The 24,577-nt window shown below is 31.6% G+C and overlaps 1 protein-coding gene across 1 annotated transcript in view; it reads left to right on the forward strand.

Annotated features, from left to right (window-relative positions):
* LOC129234215 (filamin-A-like) overlaps positions 1 to 24,577 on the forward strand; it is a 195,353-nt gene that overhangs the window by 81,484 nt on the left and 89,292 nt on the right. The window contains exons 16-22 of the mRNA XM_054868138.1: positions 2,244 to 2,380; positions 3,182 to 3,368; positions 4,367 to 4,537; positions 5,327 to 5,456; positions 7,504 to 7,657; positions 13,717 to 13,906; positions 14,766 to 15,013. Of these exons, the coding sequence (XP_054724113.1) occupies positions 2,244 to 2,380; positions 3,182 to 3,368; positions 4,367 to 4,537; positions 5,327 to 5,456; positions 7,504 to 7,657; positions 13,717 to 13,906; positions 14,766 to 15,013 (1,217 nt within the window). The remainder of the gene's footprint in view (positions 1 to 2,243; positions 2,381 to 3,181; positions 3,369 to 4,366; positions 4,538 to 5,326; positions 5,457 to 7,503; positions 7,658 to 13,716; positions 13,907 to 14,765; positions 15,014 to 24,577) is intronic.

Here is a 24,577-nt window from a genome sequence, read left to right on the forward strand (position 1 = left end):
GCAATTTTATCATTGTTAGGAAAATGTGTTGGAAGTGTTTTCTTATTTTTATTCAAAATAGAATATAAATTGATAGATAATTGAATTGATAAATTAAGGATACAAATTTGAATAGGAAATATAAGGGGCTAGTATATACATACAATGTAAAACAGTTAGTTTACAGTACAACTTTAAGAAAGGCACAAATTTATTTGTATTAAAAGTGATTAAAATAAATCGTTATTCCACATGCGTCTGAACTAAGCATTTTATGAAAAGTCATTTATTTTTTAAAATTATTATTTTGATTCCTTACCCCCCCCCCCCCCCCCCCCCCCCCCCGCCCTCCTTCCCATTTTCTGTATAATCTTCAAAAAAAATTTATCAATTTGGTATTGAGTAAAAAAAACAATACTGTCATAAAATATATATTATGTAGTTACAAAATATATTCGAAATGTAAAGAAAGGAAATTCTTTTTTTTTTCATAAGTTCATTAGCTATGTATTTTGTATTTAAATTGATATGAAACTTAAACAATATGTTGTGCTGTGCAATTTTATCACTGTTAGGGAAATTTGTTGGAAACATTTTCTTAATTTTATTAAAAATAAGATATAAATTGATAGATTATTGAATTGATAAAATATAATACTTGTTTCAATTTGAAATATAAGGGGCTACTATACACAATGAAAAAAGTTTATTTCACCACTTTAAGAAAGGCACAAGTTAATTCATACTGAAAGTGATAAAAAATAAAGTATTATCCTACATGCTTCTAAACTAAGTGGTTTATAAAAAGTCTTTTTTTTTTTGACTTGTTTTTAAAAACTATTTTGGTTTCTTAGGTTCCCCCCCCCCCCCCCCCCCATTATTGTATGAACTTCAAATTCAATTTGTAAAACTGTAGACTTATGAAAATATCAAAATCCTGATTGTAAATACTTCAGCTATTCCTTTAAGCAGGATTTTTTTTATGTAGCATGTTCAACTGGTCTAATAGGTGATAAAACCATTTTAGGAAAAATGAATGTTTCATTCATTGTGTCACAATGGGTACTTACATACAACTAGTTTTCATTTTAGATTTTATTTCTTTCACAAAGAAACTTTTTAAAATCTTCAGTTGTTGTCCTCTGCTTGAAAATTTACTGAATGGACATATAATATAGGACATATAAGATAGTCCTCACTTCCTAGAAGTATGTATAATGTTTTCTTTGAAGTGAGGACCCACTTATACTAGCCAACTGAAAAATATACTCCAACTTTATTTGAAGTTAACCCACAAACCTTGACAAAACTAAGACTACTAACATTTTCCCATTGTTTAATATTATTTACTTGTCCTTCATGTTTTTTAAATTTGTCCAGCTTCATTGAAGAATTTTTCTTTTAATATTCATTTTTGTAGTTCTTACCAAAAGATTAGATTATTGGTTCTCTTAGTAAGAGAATGCATTGAGCAATGGTCTGCACTATGAAATTTGGAAAATTTTGCTTTCATTCATTGTAATTTTCAAAGTGCTATTGTCTTACATTTCTTTGTTTTGTTTGTGTGGTGTAAACTAATTAACCAACTACTAGTTCTCTTTTTAGTTTACATCTGCACTTTTTATCAAAATTAAGTTATTGCCGCCAGGTTGTTCTTTGTGACATAATTTACCTAAATGCAGTGTTTTATGATCATTTGTGATTAGCAAATATTGAAAAGAAAATTCTTTAAACATGGCATTTGAATCAAATATATGGAGGCGTGAAACTTTAAACAGCAATATCTCATTTTAAGCTCAGGTGCAGGTACAACTTTTGTGCTTATCACGGTAGTATACTGCTCCTTTACATCATTACGTGTATTCACCTTTTAGCTTTCAGCTGAAAGAAGCCTCTAATTATTGCATAAAAATTGTATAATACTGTAACATTTTAAATTAGTGCAATGGTTTAAGTTCAAATTCTGCAGAGTATTATTATAATTTTAACATTATTTCCTTACTTTTTGCAAGAAAGGAAAAACTATAAAACTCGGTTCACTTTAGGAAAAAAAATCTACACAACTTTTTTTTTTCTCTGTATCTAAGGTGAAAGCTCCATTTAAAAATCATCTCTTCTTAAGTGAAAAACCTGCTATTGGCTATGAAAAATTTATAACAAAAGAATGACAAATTTTTAAAATATATAAAACTAGAGTTGCTAAGTAGTGTAAGTAATATGTAAATGGTACTTATGTACTTGTTTGTTTTTCTTTTTTTCTTCAGGAAATCATACTATTGACATAACTTATGATGGCTTACCTGTTCCTGGTAGTCCTTTCAAAGTAAATGTCTTGAGAGGATGTGACCCAAGAAAAGTCAAAGCTTTTGGTCCAGGCTTGGAACATGCAATTGTTAATCAGGTAGTCAAATTAAAATGCTGTTTTGATTTATGATTTTTGGAAACATAGTTTCTATTTAAGTTTAATTTTTTTTAAACTTCACTAATGGGATTAAAATGCTTATAAACTCAATGACATATGTGTGGTAAAGAGTTTTAATTCTAAATGCATATCTTATTTAAAATCATTCATTAGTTAGAGACGACCTTGTTTTGACATTTTTATAATTATATCATATTAAAAAAAATTACAATTATTCTACTATGGGGCTGTCCACAAGTGATGTCATGCTTTGGAGACAGGGGGGGGGGGGGGTCATGAAATTGTGACAGTTAGTCAGAATTGGAGGAAAGGGTAACATCACCCATTTTAATAATATATATTTTTGAAAAATGGTGTGACATGTGATGGGGAGGGAGATATGGTGAAGGGTGACTTTGTAGCAAAAGCTGTGAGAGGGGTCAAAAAAGTTGAAAAAATGAGACTTCAATTCTGGACAACCCCTAAGCTTTGCTCAGTGACTAACATTTCCTCTTTGTTTTCAAAGTGAAGCTCTTTGTATGTGTGTTTTTTATCTCTAGACTAGTATTATGCATTACTTTATGTGCATTGAATATTCCATGTGTCGTTGAAAATATTTAATTATGATGATATCAAAAAGAGAAACTCTAATTCCTGCCTTCTCTTTAGCGTGCATTGAAATGTCTTTAGTATTCATATTTTAGAAATAAGCATTGAGTTTTGTGATATTTCCGTAATTTTGTTTTAAAAAAAAGATTGAAAATAAAAGCTTCAAGATTGGTAAATGAGTTAATTTTTCAGGTTAACACATTCACTGTCGAAACTAAAGGTGCTGGTCGTGGAGCTTTAGGTTTAGCCATTGTGGGACCAGTAGAACCTAAAATGACATGTCGTGACAATAGAGATGGCTCCTGTACTGTTGAATATGTTCCACTTGAAGTTGGCACACATGAGATTGGTGTTAAATTTGCTGATCAAGATGTTCCTGGTATGTTTTTTATGGTCCCCTTTTCTTATTGTATTTATTTGACCTTTTCCTATAAGTTAGGGAATTTGCATACATTCTTTAATTTATAGCTTACAAGCAGCCCTCAACTTCCTTGATTGTGTGGAAATCTTAATTTCTTGAGCGATTTTTGGAATAATTGATACTGTTTCAAAAATGTAATAAAAATTTTGAGCTGGAAGAGCAATTTTCCTTGTTTTTTTAAAAAAAATTTCCACTTATTTACTTTGTTCTTTAATGAACTTTGGTTTAAGTTGGAGATGTATTTTTGTAAATTACTGTCCTGATCTTCAAGCTGTTTTTCTAAGTCTTGTTTCAAAAGAAACTTTCGAGTCATCAAGTAAAATTCATAGCATAAAAAAGAAAAAGACACACAACTTCTGTGTGTGTGTGTGTGTGTGTGTGTGTGTGTGATGTTTTACCATTGCATAATGATGTTGTAATCGAGAATTTTGTTTTTATAAATCAACATTTAAAAAAAAAAACCTTTTTTTCTTTTGTCAAAACATGTATCGGTAATTAATTAGTTATGTTTTCAAATAAATAAAAATTACTATTTGGCACAAATACATTTAGAGTTCATCAAATACTATTGCAGGGTTTCACAGCTTAAGCTTAAAATGGTTTAGTATCTGTGTTTAAACATTATATAAGAAGAGACTGGTAGTGAAAGAAAATGAATTGAAGAAAAGGTGGGAAAAGCCTTGGGTGGAAGTGGGAGAAAAGGTGGTTTTTAGTCTTGAAAAGTAAACTTCTGATTCCATCTTTGACACCGCCCCCCCCCCTCAAAAAGGAACCAAATTAAAAATAGTTCAATTAAGGAACGTTCAAATGATTTTTGTCTTGAAGCTTGCAAAAAGTGGACTTGCCTTTACAAAGATGCAAGCTGTTTTTGAAAATTGTAAAATGAAAGCATTAAGAATAGCTTGTTTCAATACTTTGATTAATGTTGTTACTATATTTTTCCTTTCAATATTTAGGAAGTCCATTTAAAATCATGTGTACAGAAGCAGTGGATGCCAGCAAAGTGAAAGCTTACGGTCCTGGTGTTGAACCCAACCAATGTCGTGCTGGAAAACCCCTCCCATTCACAGTGGATGCCTCCAAATCAGGAAAAGCACCCCTTGATGTGAAAATTTCAACAGAAAAAGGTACTTTTTTTATATGTTCAAAGTGTACACTATATAGGGCTGATTTTAGACTGAAATTTTATTTTCTTCTCTTTTCTCCTTGATAACTTTTTTATTTTTCTTGTTTTTATTTTGGGAATTTTCTGAATGTGAACTGTCCCCTGTAAGATCTGAAGTTTTAATTTGTAGAAATGGTTTCTTAAATCTTGCTGAATTAGCATGTAATACAATATTAAATAATTTAAAAAATGAGAGTTTAAGAAGTTAACTAGCATTGATAATAGTAAAATTATTTAGCAAGGTTAGGTAAGTAACATTCAGCTTTTGAAAACCTGATAAAATATTTTCTATAGTTGGGACAAACCTAACCTGGCAACATTGTGAATGCTACGTAGATCCTAATCACAGCATTATAATTTTTTATTCACATTTTTTTAAATAATTTTTCTTAAAATCCTTTAATCACCTAAAAATTGTACACTGAATTGAAGAGTGTTTTTATTCTCTTCACTTCAATTACTATATTAATCTTATTTTCTTTCAAAATTGCAATTGATAGAAAAAAGAATTTCCCTTCTGTGAAGAAAAATCACCATATTATTTTTTAAACATAGATCTTTTTTGTGTAAAACTACCATTAAAATGTGTATAATGATGTAACTTTTTTTCATTTATAATTTTTTCTTTAAATTATGGAAGTTATTAGTTTTCCCCTAAATGGTTCTTATTTCCTCTTTTTTTTCTCTCAGACTAGCAATTTAGATCTTTTTGTGTTATTTGTATGCTTTATTTTCCATGTTTTCCTTCCAGGTCCTTTGCCTACCAAACCTGAGATCAAAGATAATGGTAATGGAACCTACAATGTGTCATATGTTCCACCACCTGAGGGTAGTAAATGTAATGTCAATGTTGTTTATGGAGGAAAAGAAATACCTGGAAGGTAGTCATAACTTTTAATTTTGAAATTTGTTTCACTGTTTAAAATACTAGAATACTTGTTTGTTTAATCAAAGTGTTTTGTTTCAATAGTGCATTTACAACATAGCAAATGTAATTGTTAAAATGTTAAAGAAATATTTAATTTGATTTCGACGAATAGAACTAAGTTTGTAATCAGTTATAGGTAGTTCTCAAAAGGTGGGAGCAAAAATTTTAATTCTGAGCAATTTTTAAAATTTTCAAGTTTTACATCAATTTTATTTTTATTGCATAGTATGTGCACCTAAAACATCATATATAAACATAAAAAGACAGCAAGTATTTATAAAAATTATTAAATAGCAAATTTAATGATCGGTCTGTAGGCAACAGATTTTGGACATAGTTGTCCAGTAGGTAATAGATTTTGGACATCATCATAATGTAAGTTTCACAATTTTCGAACTTTCCAATGAAAATTTTATTTATTTTTTAAATTCTGCAATTAAAAATAGAGGATTAATGAAGAACTTAAATGACTTTATATACTTGTCTTTAAGTAATAAAATGTTGTTATGGTTTCGCAGAATGCAAAAAAACCCATCCATTTTGCCAGTGCAGGTGATAAAATCGCCAAAACTGGCACATTTGGCGAAAACGGGAATTTCCTGCTGGTAACTCTTTGCTTATGGTACGCTGTAAGTTGTCTCCAATCTGGGTTTGCTTGGCGATTTTTGTGAAAAGAAATACCTAAATATTAGAACATTGAAGAACTATTTATTAAATAATTGCTGTTTAGAAGTCCATTTATGTGTCGTAATTTAAAAGCATTTTATCCAAAATATCAGTAAAATAACCGATAACCATGTTCGAAATGTTGCAGGGTTATGAGCTGCCGCCGTTTTGTTTACTTAAATGCGTTTGTTAGGATCGCACAGTTGTGTTTCTACTATTATGTATGTAATGTTCAATGCAAAACATATTAATTATGTAAAAAACTAATGGATTAAAGAAATCAACATTACAACCTTTTTTTATTAAGGTTATAAGACAGTAGATCAATTATAATAATGAATAAATGGACTGAATTATCGGCGTCTAGATCATAACGCAATTTTGACATCTCACATGTATTTTTAAGAAAAATGATTTTGCTTCTAAGATACTGCATAAAAGCATATGAAAACACTTTAAAATAATTAAAAATTGATTTTGATTATCGAAAAATAAACTTTAAAACGTATAAATCATATATTTAGTTTTCAAGTAATAGCATTGTCCAGATCATAACTTTTGGACATACATCAAACTTCCAACTTACTTTTTTTCTAAAATCATTTAGAAAATAAATTTGTGTTTACTTTTGTAATTTGTGAAAAAATGTATCAAAAAAATTATCCAGTTTGAGATTTATACCCTTAACTTTTTTTTTTTTTTTTTTTTTTTTTGAAGCTTATGAAATTTTTTTTTTTTTGATGGTACATTTGCTCAGTTAAGGTTTTGAATGTCCAAAAAATTGTGCCTTTTAGCAAAGAAAACATTTTTTAAAAGGGTAGTTGAAAAGCATTTTTTTCCCATAATTTATGTCAATTCTTGTCTCTATACAATATTATATATTTTTACTCAAAAATATTAAAGTGAATTAAAATAAGTTATTTGGTGTTAAAGCTTCAAAGTTTAGGTCTGTGTTTGCTCCCAACTTTTGAGAACTGCCCTTATTAGTTATTTATGAATTAACTATTAAAGCAATAGATTTACTCCCAGTAAAATCTTTTTATGATCTTGAAAATTTTGCAACCGCTTAGACTAAGTTCTTAAAAAAATTAAAACTGATAATGTTTTTAATCAGAGCAATACTCTTGACCAGTTTTTTAAGCTATTCTTAACTTATTTTTATTATTGGAGTTGCTATAAAAAGTTGATAATCTGTGTAGCTCATTCATGTTATTTTGAAGGAAACATTCCAAAGTTACTTTAATTAACTAAAATGTAAAAATTCTTTTATTTGCGATTTTATAGAGTAGTGTGCGCACTTTTTGAAATAATTTTTAAAATATCCCATCCTGCAGTCCATTTCAGATGAAAGTAAAACCTGCAGTGGAACCAGAAAAAGTCAAACTGTCTGGACCTGGCTTACAGAGTAAAGTGCCAGCAAGTCTCCCAGTTGAATTTACTATTGACACGAAAGAAGCTGGCCAAGCCAATTTGGATGTTACAATTAAAGTAAGATTTTTCATCATTTTTTTAAGATGGTTTTAATGATGGGCATCTCTGAACAACAGACTTTTTTTTTTTGTCATAGGCCCTTGAAATGTAGGCTGTTTTTTTAAAAAATAAATTCTTTATAGTGGGGTACCCAGGATCTCATTTTGGAGAGGGTCCGATATATATTATATATAACTGTATCTACTCAGAGTTTTCGTAGGTCATCAAAGTTGAGAAATTAAGTGTGAAAAAAGAATATTTTTATTTTTGAATTTTCATTCTCATTTTGGGGAGAGTCCAGGCTTCATGGATCCTCGCCAAGGGACTCCTGGCTCTTAAGTGCAGTAGATCCTCGTTTATCCGTCTCTCACTTGTCGGGATCTCCGAGTTGTCTAGGTAAAACTTGTAGCCTTTAAAAAAAATCTTATGCTAACATGCATCACTGTAAATTACAACAAGAGTGTAACTAAAAGTACCCTAAGCATTTGCTTTTCATTTTTATTCATTAAAGATAAAGTGCTTTCGTGACCCTGCTTTCAAAAGTTAAAAATTTGAACCAGAAGACAGTGGACCAATTCTTTAAGAAATTATGTGAAAAATTGCTTTGATATTTTTCAATGTCTTCTAAGCAATTCTAGGAAATTATCTTACCAAATGTTTTTTTTTGTAATAAACCTAAATCTACTTATTTAAGGATTTGCTTTATTAGCTACACAATCCGGATTATCCAAATTGTTTTTGGTCCCAGTAAATCCAGATATACGAAGTTCTACTGTAGAAGAGATTCTAAATAAATGACACAAAATTTGTCAGATATGCATGGCAAGTTGACAATTAATTACGAAGGAGGTGATAAATTGTGGGGTCGTGATAAAATACCCTCTTGCATTTCTTTTATAACGTTCAACATTATTTCTTTTTGAACCAGTGGGGGGCGAGGGGAAAACAAGTAGGCTGACTCTCTTTGAACCGGTCTCCCTCACTAAGCTAAGACCATCAATCACTGATGACATAGAAAGTTGATAAGGCTTGTACTAGAGAGAGGGGAGGTTTGGGTAGGAATTGGTTAACATTTAGTCACTACAAGTGCTTTTAAGTCCTTCAAAAATTTAAAAAAAAAAACAGTAATTGGCGTCTTTCAAAATGCTTTTTCTCTAAAGTTATCTTTCTTTGCATGCGCTGATTTTCTGACCTACAACTGATCATCAGGCAGGAATCGGAGAAAACCTGTAATTAGTTTTGGCAGTAATGAAAGAAACACGAGTCACGATGTTTTTCTTCGTGAGCTAACTCAAAACAAAAGCTGAAGAATAGACTTGTAAAGAAGCTTTGGTAGAGCAATGTATGAATTGTCCTCTTTACTTCCGCATGACTAAATTGTTCATTAACTTGACACTCAGGAAAAATCCACAGCAAGATCTGATGCAACATGCTCTTAAGAGATGGAGGACTCTGGGGGAAAACGGAACATATCCTAGTTACCCAAGCAAGACTGTAGTGGCTCTCTTTAGAGGTCTAGCTGGACACGACTGTTTACGAAACCATCTCTATAGAATCGGTGTACTTGATTCCCCAGAATGTTCTTTATGTGGCTCAAAACAACCTATGACTTTTGAACAATTGAAAGTGTTATTGTGATATCTCAAAATGAGGACACTGTCAAAAAGTACTGGAAAACTAGTGAACTAATGGCTTAGGTGCTAACGTTTGGCATTTGTAAATATTTTCCCAGTGCCTTTGTTGACTTTTTAATCTGTTAAAAGCAATCTGCATCTTTTACAATGGATGAGTTTTTAAATCTGTACCAAAGATTCAACTGTAGTGAGTCCCAATTGGACACTTATGTATAACAAAAGCATGTTTTCTGCTACTGAAGATAATTTAATAAACATGCCTTGAAATAAGAATTTTTGAAATATTTACCATAATCAAAAATTTATATAAGTGAAGCAATGGAATAGTCCAGGAAAATGACTTCCACATTGATATTTAAAAAATATCAAATAGAATTTGTACAGTAGAGCGCCGATTATCCGAACACGTCGGGACCGACCCTAGTTCGGATAAGCAAAAGTTCGGATAATTGGACAGACAATTTAAAGGATATCCCTATCTATACAAAAACCTTCACACTTTATCCAGGCTTAGGACTGGCAACACTGTTAGTGCTGGCGTGTTTAAAAATGTTTTTTTTTTGTCTTTTTTTCATTTTTTAAACATTTTTTTTGTCTTTTTTTCATTTTTTTAACTTTTTTTTGTCTTTTTTTTAAAAAGATTATAATTTAAGTAAAAAAGCTTTTGATTTTTTCTTGCTTCAAAGAAGACATTCTTTTCAATGCTGCCATATCTCTAATGCTTCTTAAATGCATTGCTTGAATAGGATTAGCGTCTTTCTGCCTTTCGAGCCATTTCATAGCTTTTTCCAAGCATTCAAAGTCTTCGCTATGTGATGGACCTGGGTCATTTTCAGAGCATTCATTTTCAATTTCATTTTTATTTTCTTCATTTTCGCCTTCAATCTCAGCCACAATCTCATTGTCATTTAAAATCTGATATCCAGGGTCTTGCATGTCACAATTTAGCCACTCATTAATTTCTTTTTCCTCATAATTTAGGATTCTTCCCATCTCTTTTATAGTTTTACACTCCTCGTTTTCCTTATCAGATGCTTCTGCTCCAGTATCAATTTTTTCCCTGTTTAAAATTTTATTCCAGGCATTTTTTAACGTTGATGATTTTACAAGCTTCCAGGAATCGGCAGCCATAATGCAACAATCTTTTAAATTAATGTTTTTGGCATTCTGGGAATCAGGCTCTTCAGTGTCTTCTGATAGAAGCATCTTTCTCAACATTTACTTTCTATAAAAGCGCTTAAATGTCTCTATTACACTCTGATCCATGGGTTGCATCAGTGATGTAACATTAGGTGGCAAAAACTTTACTCGGAACTTCCCATTTTCCCGTTCAAGGGTATCTGCACACGGATGTGAAGGTGCATTATCAAGAAGTAGGAGTACTCTGCCCTCTTTCTTCATATCTTCTTGATGTGTCTTAACTTTAGGAATGAATGTGTGATCATACCAATCAATGAAACCTTCTGATGTCATCCAAGCCTTCCTTTGAGAAGTGTAAATTACAGGCAGATTTTTCCAATTATTAAAACATCGAGGCTTCTTTGAATGTCCTATCACGAACAATGGTATTCGATGGTTACCGGTTGCATTTGCGCAATTAAGAACTGTGATTCTTTCTTTGTTTAATTTAGTTCCAGAAGCACTTTTTTCGAACCCAGATGCTAATGTTTTTCGGGGTAAAGATCTCCAAAACAGGCCGGTCTCATCTGCATTGTAAATAAATTCTTCTTCGTATTTTTCTGATTTTACAAATTCAATAAATTCTTTTACGAATTTCGTAGCAGACTCTGTAGATGCAGATAATTTTTCACCATGCAATCCGATTTCGCGTATACCATGCCGTAGCTTAAAATTTCTAAGCCACCCAGAGCTTGCTTGAAATGTATTAGTATTTTCTCCATTCAACTTTTCGTTGAAAAATAGTGCCTTCTCACATAATAAGGGTCCAGAAATGGGATGACCAGATGAGCGTTTCTGCAAAAACCACACGTGCAAAGCTTTATCTACTTTATCATCAAAGGATTTTTTCATCGATTTTCTATCTAAGCTTCCTTGCTCACTTTCAAGTCCCGTTTAATACTTCATAATTGATTCTTCATTCTTTTTTATATCTGATATTGTAGACTTTCCTACACCAAACTCCGCTGCTAATTTTGAAGCGGCTTCATTATTTTTCAGCCTCTTCAATATCTTTCCTTTGTCTCCTAGCGAAAGAACAACTCTTTTTCGCTTTCCAGACATCTTTTCACCTTCGTTGCAGAAAAAGAAATGAGCTAGATCGTTGGTGCAATCAACAACCGCTATCAAGAAACCTTTAGTAACAACCACTAACAACTCTATTAACAACAAGAATTAACAGCGGCTAGCAACCGATATCGACGATAACAAACTCTAAAAAAAGCAGAGCACATGATTCTGAGCAACTCACTTTGTCAACGTAGATACGTCACACAAACCAGTTTTTCCCCACGTGTCCACAGCGAGGGTGGGGGGAGAAGAATGCAAACAGGAATTTTGTGCTTTGACCTTGGTTTCTCAACCCCTTTCTTCAAACCTTTTGTGTTCTCTCTTCCCACTAACAAAACTCCCCAAAAATACCTTGCAGTTTCCGGATTAAAATTTGTATGCCAAGAAAGAAAAGAAAAAAGATAGATAACAGAGTGAAAAAAAGAGTACGTACGTAATTGAAAGCTTGGTTGGAAAGGACAGAAAAAAAAATTAGGTTTTGGATGAAAAATATGCCGTTCGCATAAAGTTCGGAAAAAAATTTTAAAAGGCGAAAAACACGGTTCGGATAATTGGAAGTTCGGTTAAAAAATTTTAAAAGGTGAAAAACACGGTTCGGATAATTGGAAGTTCGGTTAAAAAATTTTAAAAGGCGAAAAACACGGTTCGGATAATTGGAAGTTCGGTTAATTGGAGTTCGGATAATCGGCGCTCTACTGTATTTGGTTTTCTGAATGCATTATTTAAAGTTCAAGTGTTCTGTGAGGCAAGCTAACAGCATCTAGTGATATATTCATTACTAGTGGCACCCGCACGGCTTCGCCCGTAATAGAAAAATTAAAGGTCTTTTGGTTCGCTTGTATATTTACAAATAATGTATGGTGAATTTTCTCGCCAATTGGCTTGTACCAACGTTACAGTTCCACGTTATGATAATTTCGTATCTCGCCAATTGGCTTGTGCCCATGTTACGGTTCCACGTTATGATAATTTCGTAATTTATGATAGCTTTTTTTTCCTTAAAATTGGAATAAAAAAAGAACCACATCGAATTTTCTAAAAATCGCTTCGAGGTGCACACCCCCATGCTACATACTAACTTTGTGCCAAATTTTATGAAAATCGGCCGAACGGTTTAGGCGCTATGCGCGTCACAGACATCCTACAGACATCCTCCGGACAGAGAGACTTTCTGCTTTATTATTAACTAGTGGCACCCGCACGGCTTCGCCCGTAATAGAAAAATTAAAGGTCTTTTGGTTCGCTTGTATATTTACAAATGATGTATGGTGAATTTTCTCGCCAATTGGCTTGTACCGACGTTACAGTTCCACGTTATGATAATTTCGTATCTCGCCAATTGGCTTGTGCCCATGTTACGGTTCCACGTTATGATAATTTCGTAATTTATGATAGCTTTTTTTTCCTTAAAATTGGAATAAAAAAAGAACCACATCGAATTTTCTAAAAATCGCTTCGAGGTGCACACCCCCATGCTACATACTAACTTTGTGCCAAATTTTATGAAAATCGGCCGAACGGTTTAGGCGCTATGCGCGTCACAGACATCCTACAGACATCCTCCGGACAGAGAGACTTTCTGCTTTATTATTAACTAGTGGCACCCGCACGGCTTCGCCCGTAATAGAAAAATTAAAGGTCTTTTGGTTCGCTTGTATATTTACAAATGATGTATGGTGAATTTTCTCGCCAATTGGCTTGTACCGACGTTACAGTTCCACGTTATGATAATTTCGTATCTCGCCAATTGGCTTGTGCCCATGTTACGATTCCACGTTATGATAATTTCGTAATTTATGATAGTTTTTTTTTTCTTAAAATTTGAATAAAAAAAGAACCACATCGAATTTTCGAAAAATCGCTTCGAGGTGCACACCCCCATGCTACATACTAACTTTGTGCCAAATTTCATGAAAATCGGCCGAACGGTTTAAGCGCTATGCACGTCACAGACATCCTACGGACATCCTACAGACATCCTACAGACATCCTCCGGACAGAGAGACTTACTGCTTTATTATTAGTAAAGATAAAGAAGAGGGATTTTACAATGTTTTAAAATGACATAAATGTGATTTAAAATGAAACTTTTTTTTTCCAATGAATATTCCAATAATCTGCACTAGTCATTGCCAATTTTAATTACCTATTAAGCATAATTTGATTTATGCTCTAGTAAAAAAAAAATCTTTTCAGAGACCAGATGGCAAGCCTCTCAAATCTCAAGTAATTGACAATAGAGATGGTACACATAAAGTGAAATATGTGCCAGAAGATGTGGGACCTCATACTATTTCTGTAAAATATGGTGGCAAAGAAGTACCCAACTGTCCTGTCACTGTAAACAGTTATGCAGTTGGACAAGCTGATAAATGCAAAATAACAGGTAATCTATAATCATTTGATTAATTTGAATTTATTAAAAAATCACTTAGATTATTACGTGTATGCATACTGATAAATAAAAATTTTGACTTTTTCTGTAAATCCAAAATTGGTTCAATAACCTTGCATTTTAAATTTGAATTAATTAGTCAATGTTGAATAGTAATAATGTTGGGATTGTACTGCAGTTCAAATGTAGTTTTACCAATATCTGCCCAATTTAGAAGTCGATCAAATCATAATTTTTGATTTTGTTGGACTAGTTGGTTACAGAGGCTTTAAATGTATGACAACGGTTTTAATAAGTTAGATTTTTATTAGTATGTTTCACAATATTGTAAACAACTCTCTTAAGAATTGTTTAAGCAAGCAACTGCTAAATTTTAAGAGATCAAAACCTTCAAAATATAGTTTATCTATCCAAATTCATTTCTTTTTGTATTTTTTTCTTCTAAAAATAGAAAATTATGTTAATTATGTTGTAGATATCACAAACTGATTGAATCTTACATCCCCTTCACCTCTCCCCCCCAGCTCAGTCATTTCATTTTTATGAAACACAAACTATTTTCTGTAATCAGGATAAGTTATATATGAGGAAGTGAAAATATGGAGAACTGTTTTTTTTTTAAATTATATACATAACTGATAAGTTAATGAAAAATGCTACCTTTTGCGACTAAAAAGACGGCTATACACTTTTGACTGCTAAAAAGCAATGGAAGATGAACGTTTTACATGAACAAATGTTTAAAATATTTTTGCAAGATATTATTGTTATTATTATTTGAAATAGATTGTAACGTTAGTTTGCTATTTTAAATTTTTAAACATATTTGTAAATTTTTCTTTTTGTGTAGAGGGTGTCCAAGAAAAAGTTTCTATCAATGATGAGTACTGTGTGACTGTCAATGCTGATCAAGCTGGCACAGGCTCTGTAACATGTCATGTTACTAGCACTAATACAACTGGCGATGTTGACATTCAAGTTGATGATAATGGCGATGGCACTTTCTCAATATTTTATTCCGTCAAAGAAGTAGGCGATTACACAATAAATATTAAATTTGGAGGAAATCCTGTTCCTGGTGGAAGTTTTTCATTCCAGGTAAGGTTTTATGCTTTCAAAATGTGATACATATGTATCCTAGAAGGAGATAAAGGTATCTAAGTGTTGCTCTTGCTGCACTAATATCTTTTTCATTGTAATAGATAGGATGCCTTTTCATTGTTTAAGTCGAGAACTTTTTTCCAGATCTTGAAAAACCTGAAAAAGTCGGGAGGGGGGAATTTTAGTTTAAAGTTGGGAAAGATGGGGACTGGTCTGAAAACTATGGAAATTTTGGAGACAAATCTGTTTTTCCTTAAAAGTTTAATTCTACATGGGGAAAAAATTAAAAATTTTGAGGTTTCTAGCACAAAGTTACGTACATTCCCATGCTTTTTTTGTGTTTAAATAACTTTTTTATGTTCAGTTTCCCCCTTATGAAAACACTTATTTTGTAATGCAAGATGTAGAAAAGTGTAATTTCACTTTGCAGCAAAGTATTTACTTAGTACTTGTCGTACTAATTCTGTAAATACAGACCAGAATTAGTATATCATTATCAATTAGTGGTACTTTCAAGTAAAAATTGCAACATATTTATTTAATGTGAGTATATATATGTACGTACGTGTATACAAGTGCATGTAATAAACTTTACTTCATAATAAAAAAGGCAACTTTCTTTTGAAATGTCAGTTTGAAAATAAACCCATTTAAACAAATCGGTGATTCTCCAAAATCCTAACAATATTATGTCCCAGGAGCCTAACACAAGGATTGTTTGACCTCAGTTTTTTTTCTTCTTAATAGTTTGGAATAACATCGGAAAAGTTATTTCTTTCTTATTAAAACAGTAATCATTTATTTTTGCCTATAAAAATTTTTGAATAACCAGGAAGTCACTTTTTGGGCGTGTCCCCATTTGTTTCTCAAATATACTCAAACTATTTTTTAAAAATGTATCGACATTCCACAAATTTAATTTGTAGTACCGTAATTTCGGGTAGCTGAGCCGCCCTATATGCCGCACGTACAATCATTCGCCAACTAAAAACAAAAGTTCATCGAATAAGCCACCCCATCGTATACCCTGCAAAGAGCGTAGCAAAACATGGTGCCCCCCCTCCCCTCTCTATCTCTCTCGCTTTATATATATGGATGCAATCATTTATTATAGTAGGAACAAAACTGTAACAAGGGACTACACTTGATAGTGTTTGTAATGGAGTGAACTTTGTGCAAAAAAGAGAAGATTGGGAAACGCTACGGTTATGTAAAAAACTAGTGTTGCCAGATGCTTACATCTACATTTGGTTGGATGAAAAGTTTTGAATCATCGTGCAGGGTTCGTACGCCCTTGAAAAACCTTGAAAAGTGCTTGAAAAAAAAAAACTTCATTTTCAAGTGCTTGAAAACCTTGAAAGAGTTTTAAAACCTTGAAAAAGTTTCTTAGTGCTTAAATTCTCCCAAAAATCAACGAATTGTGCTTAGAAGTTTTAAAAAAGTATTTCACCAATGCAATTTTCTGAACATGTGTTCAGTATACAACATCGCGAAAAATTGCTTCCGTGTTTGGGATTTCAATCCTTTTGCATCTTGTAAATATTTTGATGTTTTTTACAACCGAAAGATATTTTGACATATGGTACCTTAGATTAGTTTATTTTTTGTTTATTATTTCATTAATTAACAAAGAAATTAATTTGGAAACCATGAAAACATTGACCTTACTCGGGTTTTGCGGAAAATTGCTCTTGTGTTTGAAATTTCAATCTTTTTGCATCCTGCAAATATTTAAATATTTTGGCTAATCAAATGTTAGTTTCGCATATGCTACCTTAGATTAGTATATTTTTTGTTTAATTTTAATAAAAAAACAAATAAATTTATTTCATGGGAAACGTGCCACGTCGAACGAACTCGGACTTTGCGAAAAATTGCTTCTCGTGTTTGAAATTTCAATCTTTTTGCATCTTGCAAATATTTAAATATATTCACTAATCGGATGTTATTTTCATATTTGCTACCGTAGATTAGCATATTTTATGTTTAATTTCAGTAAAATATAAGTTTATTTTATGGGAAACATGACAACATTAAACTTAATTCGCGAAAATTTGCTTCCCTTGTTTGAGATTTCAATCCTTTTGCATTTTGTGAATATTTTTATATTTTTGACAATTAGTAGTTATTTTGACACTGCTACATCAGATTAGCTTATTTTATTTTTTATTTTAATAACTAAAGAGTTAAAGAATTCATTACCTTGGTCTTGTTTAATTATTTGCTAATTTATTTTTTGCAATTTTGAATGATTATCTTTACCTAATTTTTGGTCATAGCAGATTTTTTTTAAAAAATTTAAATTTCAGCAGTTGAGCACCTAACAAATTAACTTTAAGTTTGTATTTTAAATATAAAGTTGATTTATATAATTTTATTTATAAGTACATCATTTTTTTATGTCTGCTAAAATAAATAAGGTGTATAACAGGGGTGGTTGTGTTATGATTATTCACTTGAAATCCAGTAGTGTTCGTTTTTATGCTTTTACCTCCCTATATCTCCAATTTTCTCCTTTTCCTCAAATGTTCAAAATTACTACTTTATTAAGGTTGTGGGTACTTGGAGCTTACCGAAAGAGGCTTTAATCAGCAAAAAGGTAGATAGCTTAAGGAGGGTCATTCATCTTCATTTGGATCTAATAAATTGACCAGTACAAGCCTAGCTAGGCCCAGTGCCTGTTGCTGGTTATCAACAGGCACTGGGCATGGTATTTCTATGCAAAATATTTTGACTTAATAAATTTTTTTATGAATTGTATGCATAGCAAAAGTTGTTGTTGTACATATGTATATTCAAGTAATAGGGGTCTTACTTTTAAAAATTATTTCCCCCCCCCCCTCGCCCCATTTTGCTCTTTGAAACTTTCAGGTAATTTTTTATGAACTCACAAATCACCTGAATATTATTGCCTTTCTAAATTTACATTCTAATTTCAACAATAACCCATTTTTTCCCAAAATAAAACTACTTTTGTCATAATATATGTCAACTTCTTGTGAATCTTTTCAATTTCGAAATATGGCTCTATAAATCTGAACTTGCACATTTATTGTCTATTGCAAGTTAATCAATGAAAGCTGAATAGGCTCAAGTTTGTATTCACAGTATTTATCACTGCTTAAGCTGCTTTTGTATATTTTGAGGTGTAGAGACTGGACTGTGGACTTTCATAAACTTTTCTTACTTCCTAATTTTTAAATTTACTCGAGGACAGTTGAAATGCCTTATTGTCTGAACAGCTAATAAATACATACGAATAATTGATTTGCATACTTATAAATGATTTGCAAACCTAATATTTTTAGAACTTAATAGTGAAAACTGAAATAACTTTCTGGGTAGTGTTTTTGTCCTAACCGCCCTTATATTGTAATAAACCACTGTATAGACATTGGAAATAAATGTTGAAACCCGGGGGGGGGGGGGGGAGTGACTTCAAAAACTCCTCTCTGGCAATGCCATTGAACTTGGATATTTTAGTTTCTTCCCTTAAAAGTTAAAAGCACTTATGAAAGGTTTTTTTTTTAAGTATTAATTTGCTGATTCTAGAACATATACAAACCTCTGACTGCTGCAACCTTTGAAAAACCTCAAAATTAAACCTTTTGGTATCTGCTTCTCTTTATGACCAAACTTTTCAAACATTTTCAGAAAAACTTTCAACGCAGTAGATCTTTCATCAAAGCATCTCTCGTTGTAGAAAAAGCAATTTTGCTTTCCTATACTTTTTTGTATTATTGCCTTATTTCTATGTGTTTGTAGTAAATGAAATCTGCATACAATATTTTTAGTACAAATTTATGATATTGCCTTGAAAACAAAATTTTTTACCTTGAAAAGTACTTGAAAAGTGCTTGAATTTTTTTCTGGCTAAAGGGTATGAACCCTGTCGTGTTATACTTAGTAGTACATAGAAAAATTGTTTTTCTTTTATCAACTGATTTTCTTTTTATGTTATCATTGAGACATTTTAAAACATGATTCAAACAAGTTAATGATTTCTTGAACATTAACGAAAACCTTGTGAAGCATATGGTACCATCGCGAATCTGGCAACATTGCAAAGAACAACAACAAACAGCGGTGAAATCGCTGCAACAATGCAGGTTTGAAGGAAGTTTAATGAGACCAAACCATGTTTCATGGTGCAATTTGAGAAATCTATTAGCATTTGAATGAATTCTAATACTGCCACTCGATTGTGCAAACATGAGAAATACTAAGAAAGAAGGGGGGGGGGGGGGGGATTTCTTCAGATACGCCGCAAATGTTAAATTTCAACTTTAAAACACATATAAGCCGCGGCTTATCTACCCAAAATTACGGTACTAAATTACGCATACTTAATGGTGTAAAATAACCTTCTTCAGTTAAATTTAACTATTGAAATAATCAAGGTACATCATTTTAATGTTTGTCCCCCGGTTTTCATGTCAGTCTCCTGTCCTAGGAATAAGTTCAATTATTATAGATTCAAAAAGGAAATTTTGATCTACTGCATTACAACGTTTATTATCACCATTTTGTTGAATTTCATGAGTATTGTGTTAATATGATTTGTCTTCTGTTCTTACTAAAACTTTGAAGTTCAAAAACGGGTATGTAACATTTTTGCTGTCATTCTCCTGGACAACATTTTTGTGTTAAATAAGAAAAAAAAAGTAATTTTACTCATAGTGTGCAGTTGAGTTAAGAGTTTAAAATAGAAAAATAACATTATTTACCTTAATTATAATCCTGGGCTTGCATAACAGGCAAATTACAAGGAAAATATCATACTCCTGGCGCAATAAAAAAAGTCATTCTCCTAGCATTATTTAAAACGCCCTGGTAATACTAGACAGTAGACCCTCATTTTACGTGGGTGTATTTTATGCGGTTTCGATTGTACGCGGTTTAAGATTTGACACCTTTATTTTACATTGAGTTTCAGTTTTACGCGGATGTGGCAATGCAAACAGATAAAATTTTCCCCTCTTTCAAAATCCAAACTCCTAAAGATTGCAGATTACGCGTAATCAACTGCATTTTGGCGTGCTAATAATCGAGCTTGGGCCACTGGAGACATTTTATGCGATTGGTTCTAGAGCTATTTTTATAAGTTAAGTTATTAAACTCACACAGTTCAGAACTCACTGAAAGAAGAGCTTTTAGGAGTGACAAAGGAGGCCAAAACCAACGAGGATACCGAGGTCGGTGACGCACAACCAAAAACGTTCACATTGTAAATTTTGAGTCATTCTTAAACAATAGAAATCTTTCTGATTTGTTAATGAAAGAAAATTCTATCGTGGAAATGGCGCAAGTGATCATGGATGTGTTAGTGCTCTGCAAAGAATTACATAGGAATGTTTTTAATGACTGCCAAAAGACTATCATAGTCGGTTCCTCTTTATAAACAGAACATGAAATTTATGTTTTCTTTATGCATGTTGTGCATAAAAGTCTATAAGTACACATTAAACTTATTATACAATGAGTCATCACTAGAATGAAATATTTTGTTATCTACGGAACCACACCCCTATCAAACACACTAGTATCAGGTCTCAATTTACGGGGCATTTCCATAGAAACTAACCTCTGCGTAAAACGAGGGTCTACTGTATTTAGTAGAATAGAATTTATTTACAAAACATAAGATAAAAAATAAGATTATGATTCAAAAAAAAATAAAAAAAAATTGAATTTGACAGACAATAAATAAAAAAGGTAGCAGAAAGAAATTCTATATGTATTTTTTCTTTATTATTTTTTTTCTTTTTCAGACGAATCTTTCAAAAAGAGATTTGTTGGTTATTCATTTTTTAATTTTAATGTTGCTCGAATAGGTAAATGAAGTTGCTTTAAATTTCTGACTTAGATAAATTAGAGCACAACTTTCTAGAATGAGGTAAATATTTTTCTAAGTTAGAGAATTCGAAATAAACAATAAAACTCAGTATGAAAATTGTTATTAATTTGCTGGTTTAAAATTTTAGTGCAGTCGATTCCGGTTAATAAGACCACTTTGGGACAGGACCATTTTGGTCTTAAATTACCAGCTGGTCCAAATAAGCAAACAGGACCTGTGTAAGTTGACCAAACATGTTATACACAAAACATTTAAATGCCATTGTGATTATTGTGAGCCCCACATTTATGGTGAGCATAGAAAGAAGAAAAATTTCTGCTTACGAAAAAAAATTGTTCAAAATAAATTGAAATACAGCAAAGAATCTTTTTATAAGCATTCAACAAGCTGTTCAAACCAATACAATATTAGTTACGTTTGTAATTTATATGGTGGGCATGCAAAGAAGAAAAAATGCTGTTTACAAAATTTTTTCAGTTAAAAATAAAATAAGGCGAATCTTTTTTCATTCGTTTAACAACGTGTTCAAACTGATATGATTTTAGTTACATTCCTTCCAGTTAGTACGATTCAATTCAACAACGAGAAGTAACTAAAAATGTGAGAGTGAAAAAACAAGTGCTGAAAAATACTTATCAACCATTAAAAATGTTAACGAAATGAAAATTACAACAAAAAGATAAACGTGTTATTAAATGTGCTAACTGAACTGAAGAAGTTTGAAATTACACGGATTTCTTTTAGTGTGCTGCCATGCAATGGGAGTTTTGTTTAACCTTTTTTTTTTTTCTGTTGATATTTTTGGATTTGATTAAAAGTTACAAGGAACCAATATTAATTTTTATTGATGAACTATTAAATTCGTTGACCCACTTGAAACTGGCTTCAAGTGACCAATTTCTAGATTTTTTCCAATTTGCTCATGTTCTTTGGTCCGATTAAGTGCTTGCGTAGTGGGATTTGTTTTGGTTCTTTCAGATTTGTTCCAAATATGTGGCTGGTCCAAAAGATTTTTTTTTTTTGATTAAATTAACTGTCTGTCTTTCAGAGTGTAAGATATTTAGAGTGAAAAATATGGAAAAATCTTATATAAAGGGTCCGGGACTTGAAGAAATGTTCGTTATTAGGGAGTGTCCATTAAGGATGGTTTCACATAGATTTAGTTTTGTCATGCAATAAGATACTTTTTGATTTGGGTTACAGTTATTTTTTTTTTATTACTATAATTAATTTTTGATAACCTTTGATGAAACTTACTACTTGTCACTCTTTCTGGTGTGTGAAGATTTTATTCCTTGTTTTGAGGCAGCATAGTCAAAGTGAGTTCCCTCTATTTTTCTCTTAATAAGTTCCTAACAAAGAGTAAGTATAATTTTTTTCAGGATTTTTTAAGCTTTTTTATTTTAAAAAAGTTTGTGATTGTAAATTGTCAGGTTTTTGGAGAATCACCCAAATGCATATTTCTGTCAAAATTTTCATTTAATAAATTACGAACATCATGTCTTACGAAAATTTTATAGTGGATTGATGATTCTACTAATTTAGATAATTTTTGGTCTTATGAACTGAGAAAGCTACTTGTTCATTTTTTCAACAATTGAAAAGTAATATGTTTCTTTCAAAAAGAAAAGTAATATTGGGTGCATACATCTTTCAGAAACCGTCTGGGAAAAAATTCTTTTTTCCACCACCTGGAACTTCTGAAAATTTTACCTCTTCAGTCGAGGGAAATTTAAAATTTTGAGAGACTTTTTTGGCAAAAATGTCAGAGATAAAACATTGCCTTTTCCTTTTTCAAACTAGAATATTTTTGTAACATTTCTATTTCAAGTAAAAATATCAGTTTTTTTTATATCTTAAGCAAAATGTATCGTTTTAAATAGTAAGTTCAATATCTGGAAATTTTATTTAGTTAGTATGGGAAAGTCGAGGAAAACCTAAAAAGTCGGAAGTTGAGTGCTAATCTGGATAAAACACCCTGCAGCAGAACATAAAAAGGGTCATTATACGAAAAAACGTAGGTTTTTTGAAGTTGGAATTCATGAAAAAAAAAAAAACCTTCAGTTTTTTTAAAAGTTACTTTATATTGTTCCTTTTAGGCACCTTTTAACTCTCACATAGTTAGTCACATTCTTTATTGGTTATTTTGTAACTTTCTTTTGTAGTTAAAATTTTGGATGTGAACGGAGGGTACACAAGTAACATTTAAAATATATATTTACGAATAGTAAATATATATTTTAAATGTTATTTTTAAACTTTTCATTTAAATAAACATTGCATCTTGTATGAGGAACACGATTTGAACTGATTAAAATGTACACATCTTTCTTAAAATGGATTTTTAAAGAAAGTTGTATGCTCCATATCTGATTGTATATCCTCCATTACATCTATACTGTAATGGAGGATACAGAAACAGAGGATACAAATACTTATGTTTTGCTATGATCATTATGTTGATTTCGGTTTAACGCACCATGTTATTTAGAATTTACTTCTAAAAAAGTGATTCAAATTAAACTATTTTTTTTTTTTTTTGTATGCAAGCAATTCTTTCCTTTTTAACTCAAGAACACAAAGTTAAGGACCTATTTGACTTCAAAGAGAATAATGCTGAAATTCTTTCACACTAAGTTCTTTAGCTTCACTATGAAGACCCAGAGTTGAAAAGGGCTAACTTGTGATTCTAAACCTGTTTAATGAGCTGCCAGTACTGCGGTGTATAGGAAATTCTATTACTTAATTAAATCCTGAACGGAGGATACAAGAAATACTGTGACAGTGATTCAAAAGATTATGAATGCTATATATTTTACAACATAATTCTTTTAACATATTAAACATCAAATGATTTAAATTTCTCTATTAAATGTTATATTTTTTTATATTGAGTAAATAAATGAAAAAGTACATGGGAAGAAATGTGTTGGGACATGTAACAGAGGGGGCATACAAGTATCCCTCCGTTCAGTGAAGAAAACATTTACAAATGTTTATAACATCATTAATTTGTATTGATCATTTTCAAAATTTGTTATACTTTTCTAAATCTCATAAAAAAAGTGCTTAAAAATAAATATTTTTGAAACTAACCACACTGGACCTAAAAAAGCGCGTTTTTTGTAGAATGACCCAAAAAGAAAAGCCATTAATCTTCAATTTTCGACCCCGGTTTAGGGCATTATTTGCTTTCTTAACGTGTTGCTAATATGGATTACTAATGTATTTTTGTAATTCAAAAAGTTGTAAAGTTTTTTTTATTACATATTTGTTTTTGATGCTTAAAGAAATGTTCTATTCAACATGACCGTTACTAGAATTAATACGCTTTACTCGGAAAACACAGATATACTACAAACAAATATTATGAAGCATAAGTAATAACATGAAGACAATTGGACATTACAGCTGCTTGGGCACTCGCTTGAGCCACCGCACGTGCCTGGGCCACACCTCATGTTAAGATGAATCTTGCGGGCCGGAACACATGTAAAGATAAAATACAGTGGACTCTCTCTATTCTAAACACTCTTGGGTTCGAACAAAAGTGTTCAGATTATGGGGGGGTGTTCATTATATAGGGAGACTGGAAATGGATGAATATATTTTACAGTGCAGAACCTTTTATCCGGGAACCAGAAAACCGGGAAACCAGAAAACCGGCAACTTTTGTCCGATTTTCCTGCTATTTTTAAAAAATA

Source organism: Uloborus diversus, chromosome 1, assembly GCF_026930045.1.
Source record: "Uloborus diversus isolate 005 chromosome 1, Udiv.v.3.1, whole genome shotgun sequence".
NCBI classification, from domain to species: domain Eukaryota; kingdom Metazoa; phylum Arthropoda; class Arachnida; order Araneae; family Uloboridae; genus Uloborus; species Uloborus diversus.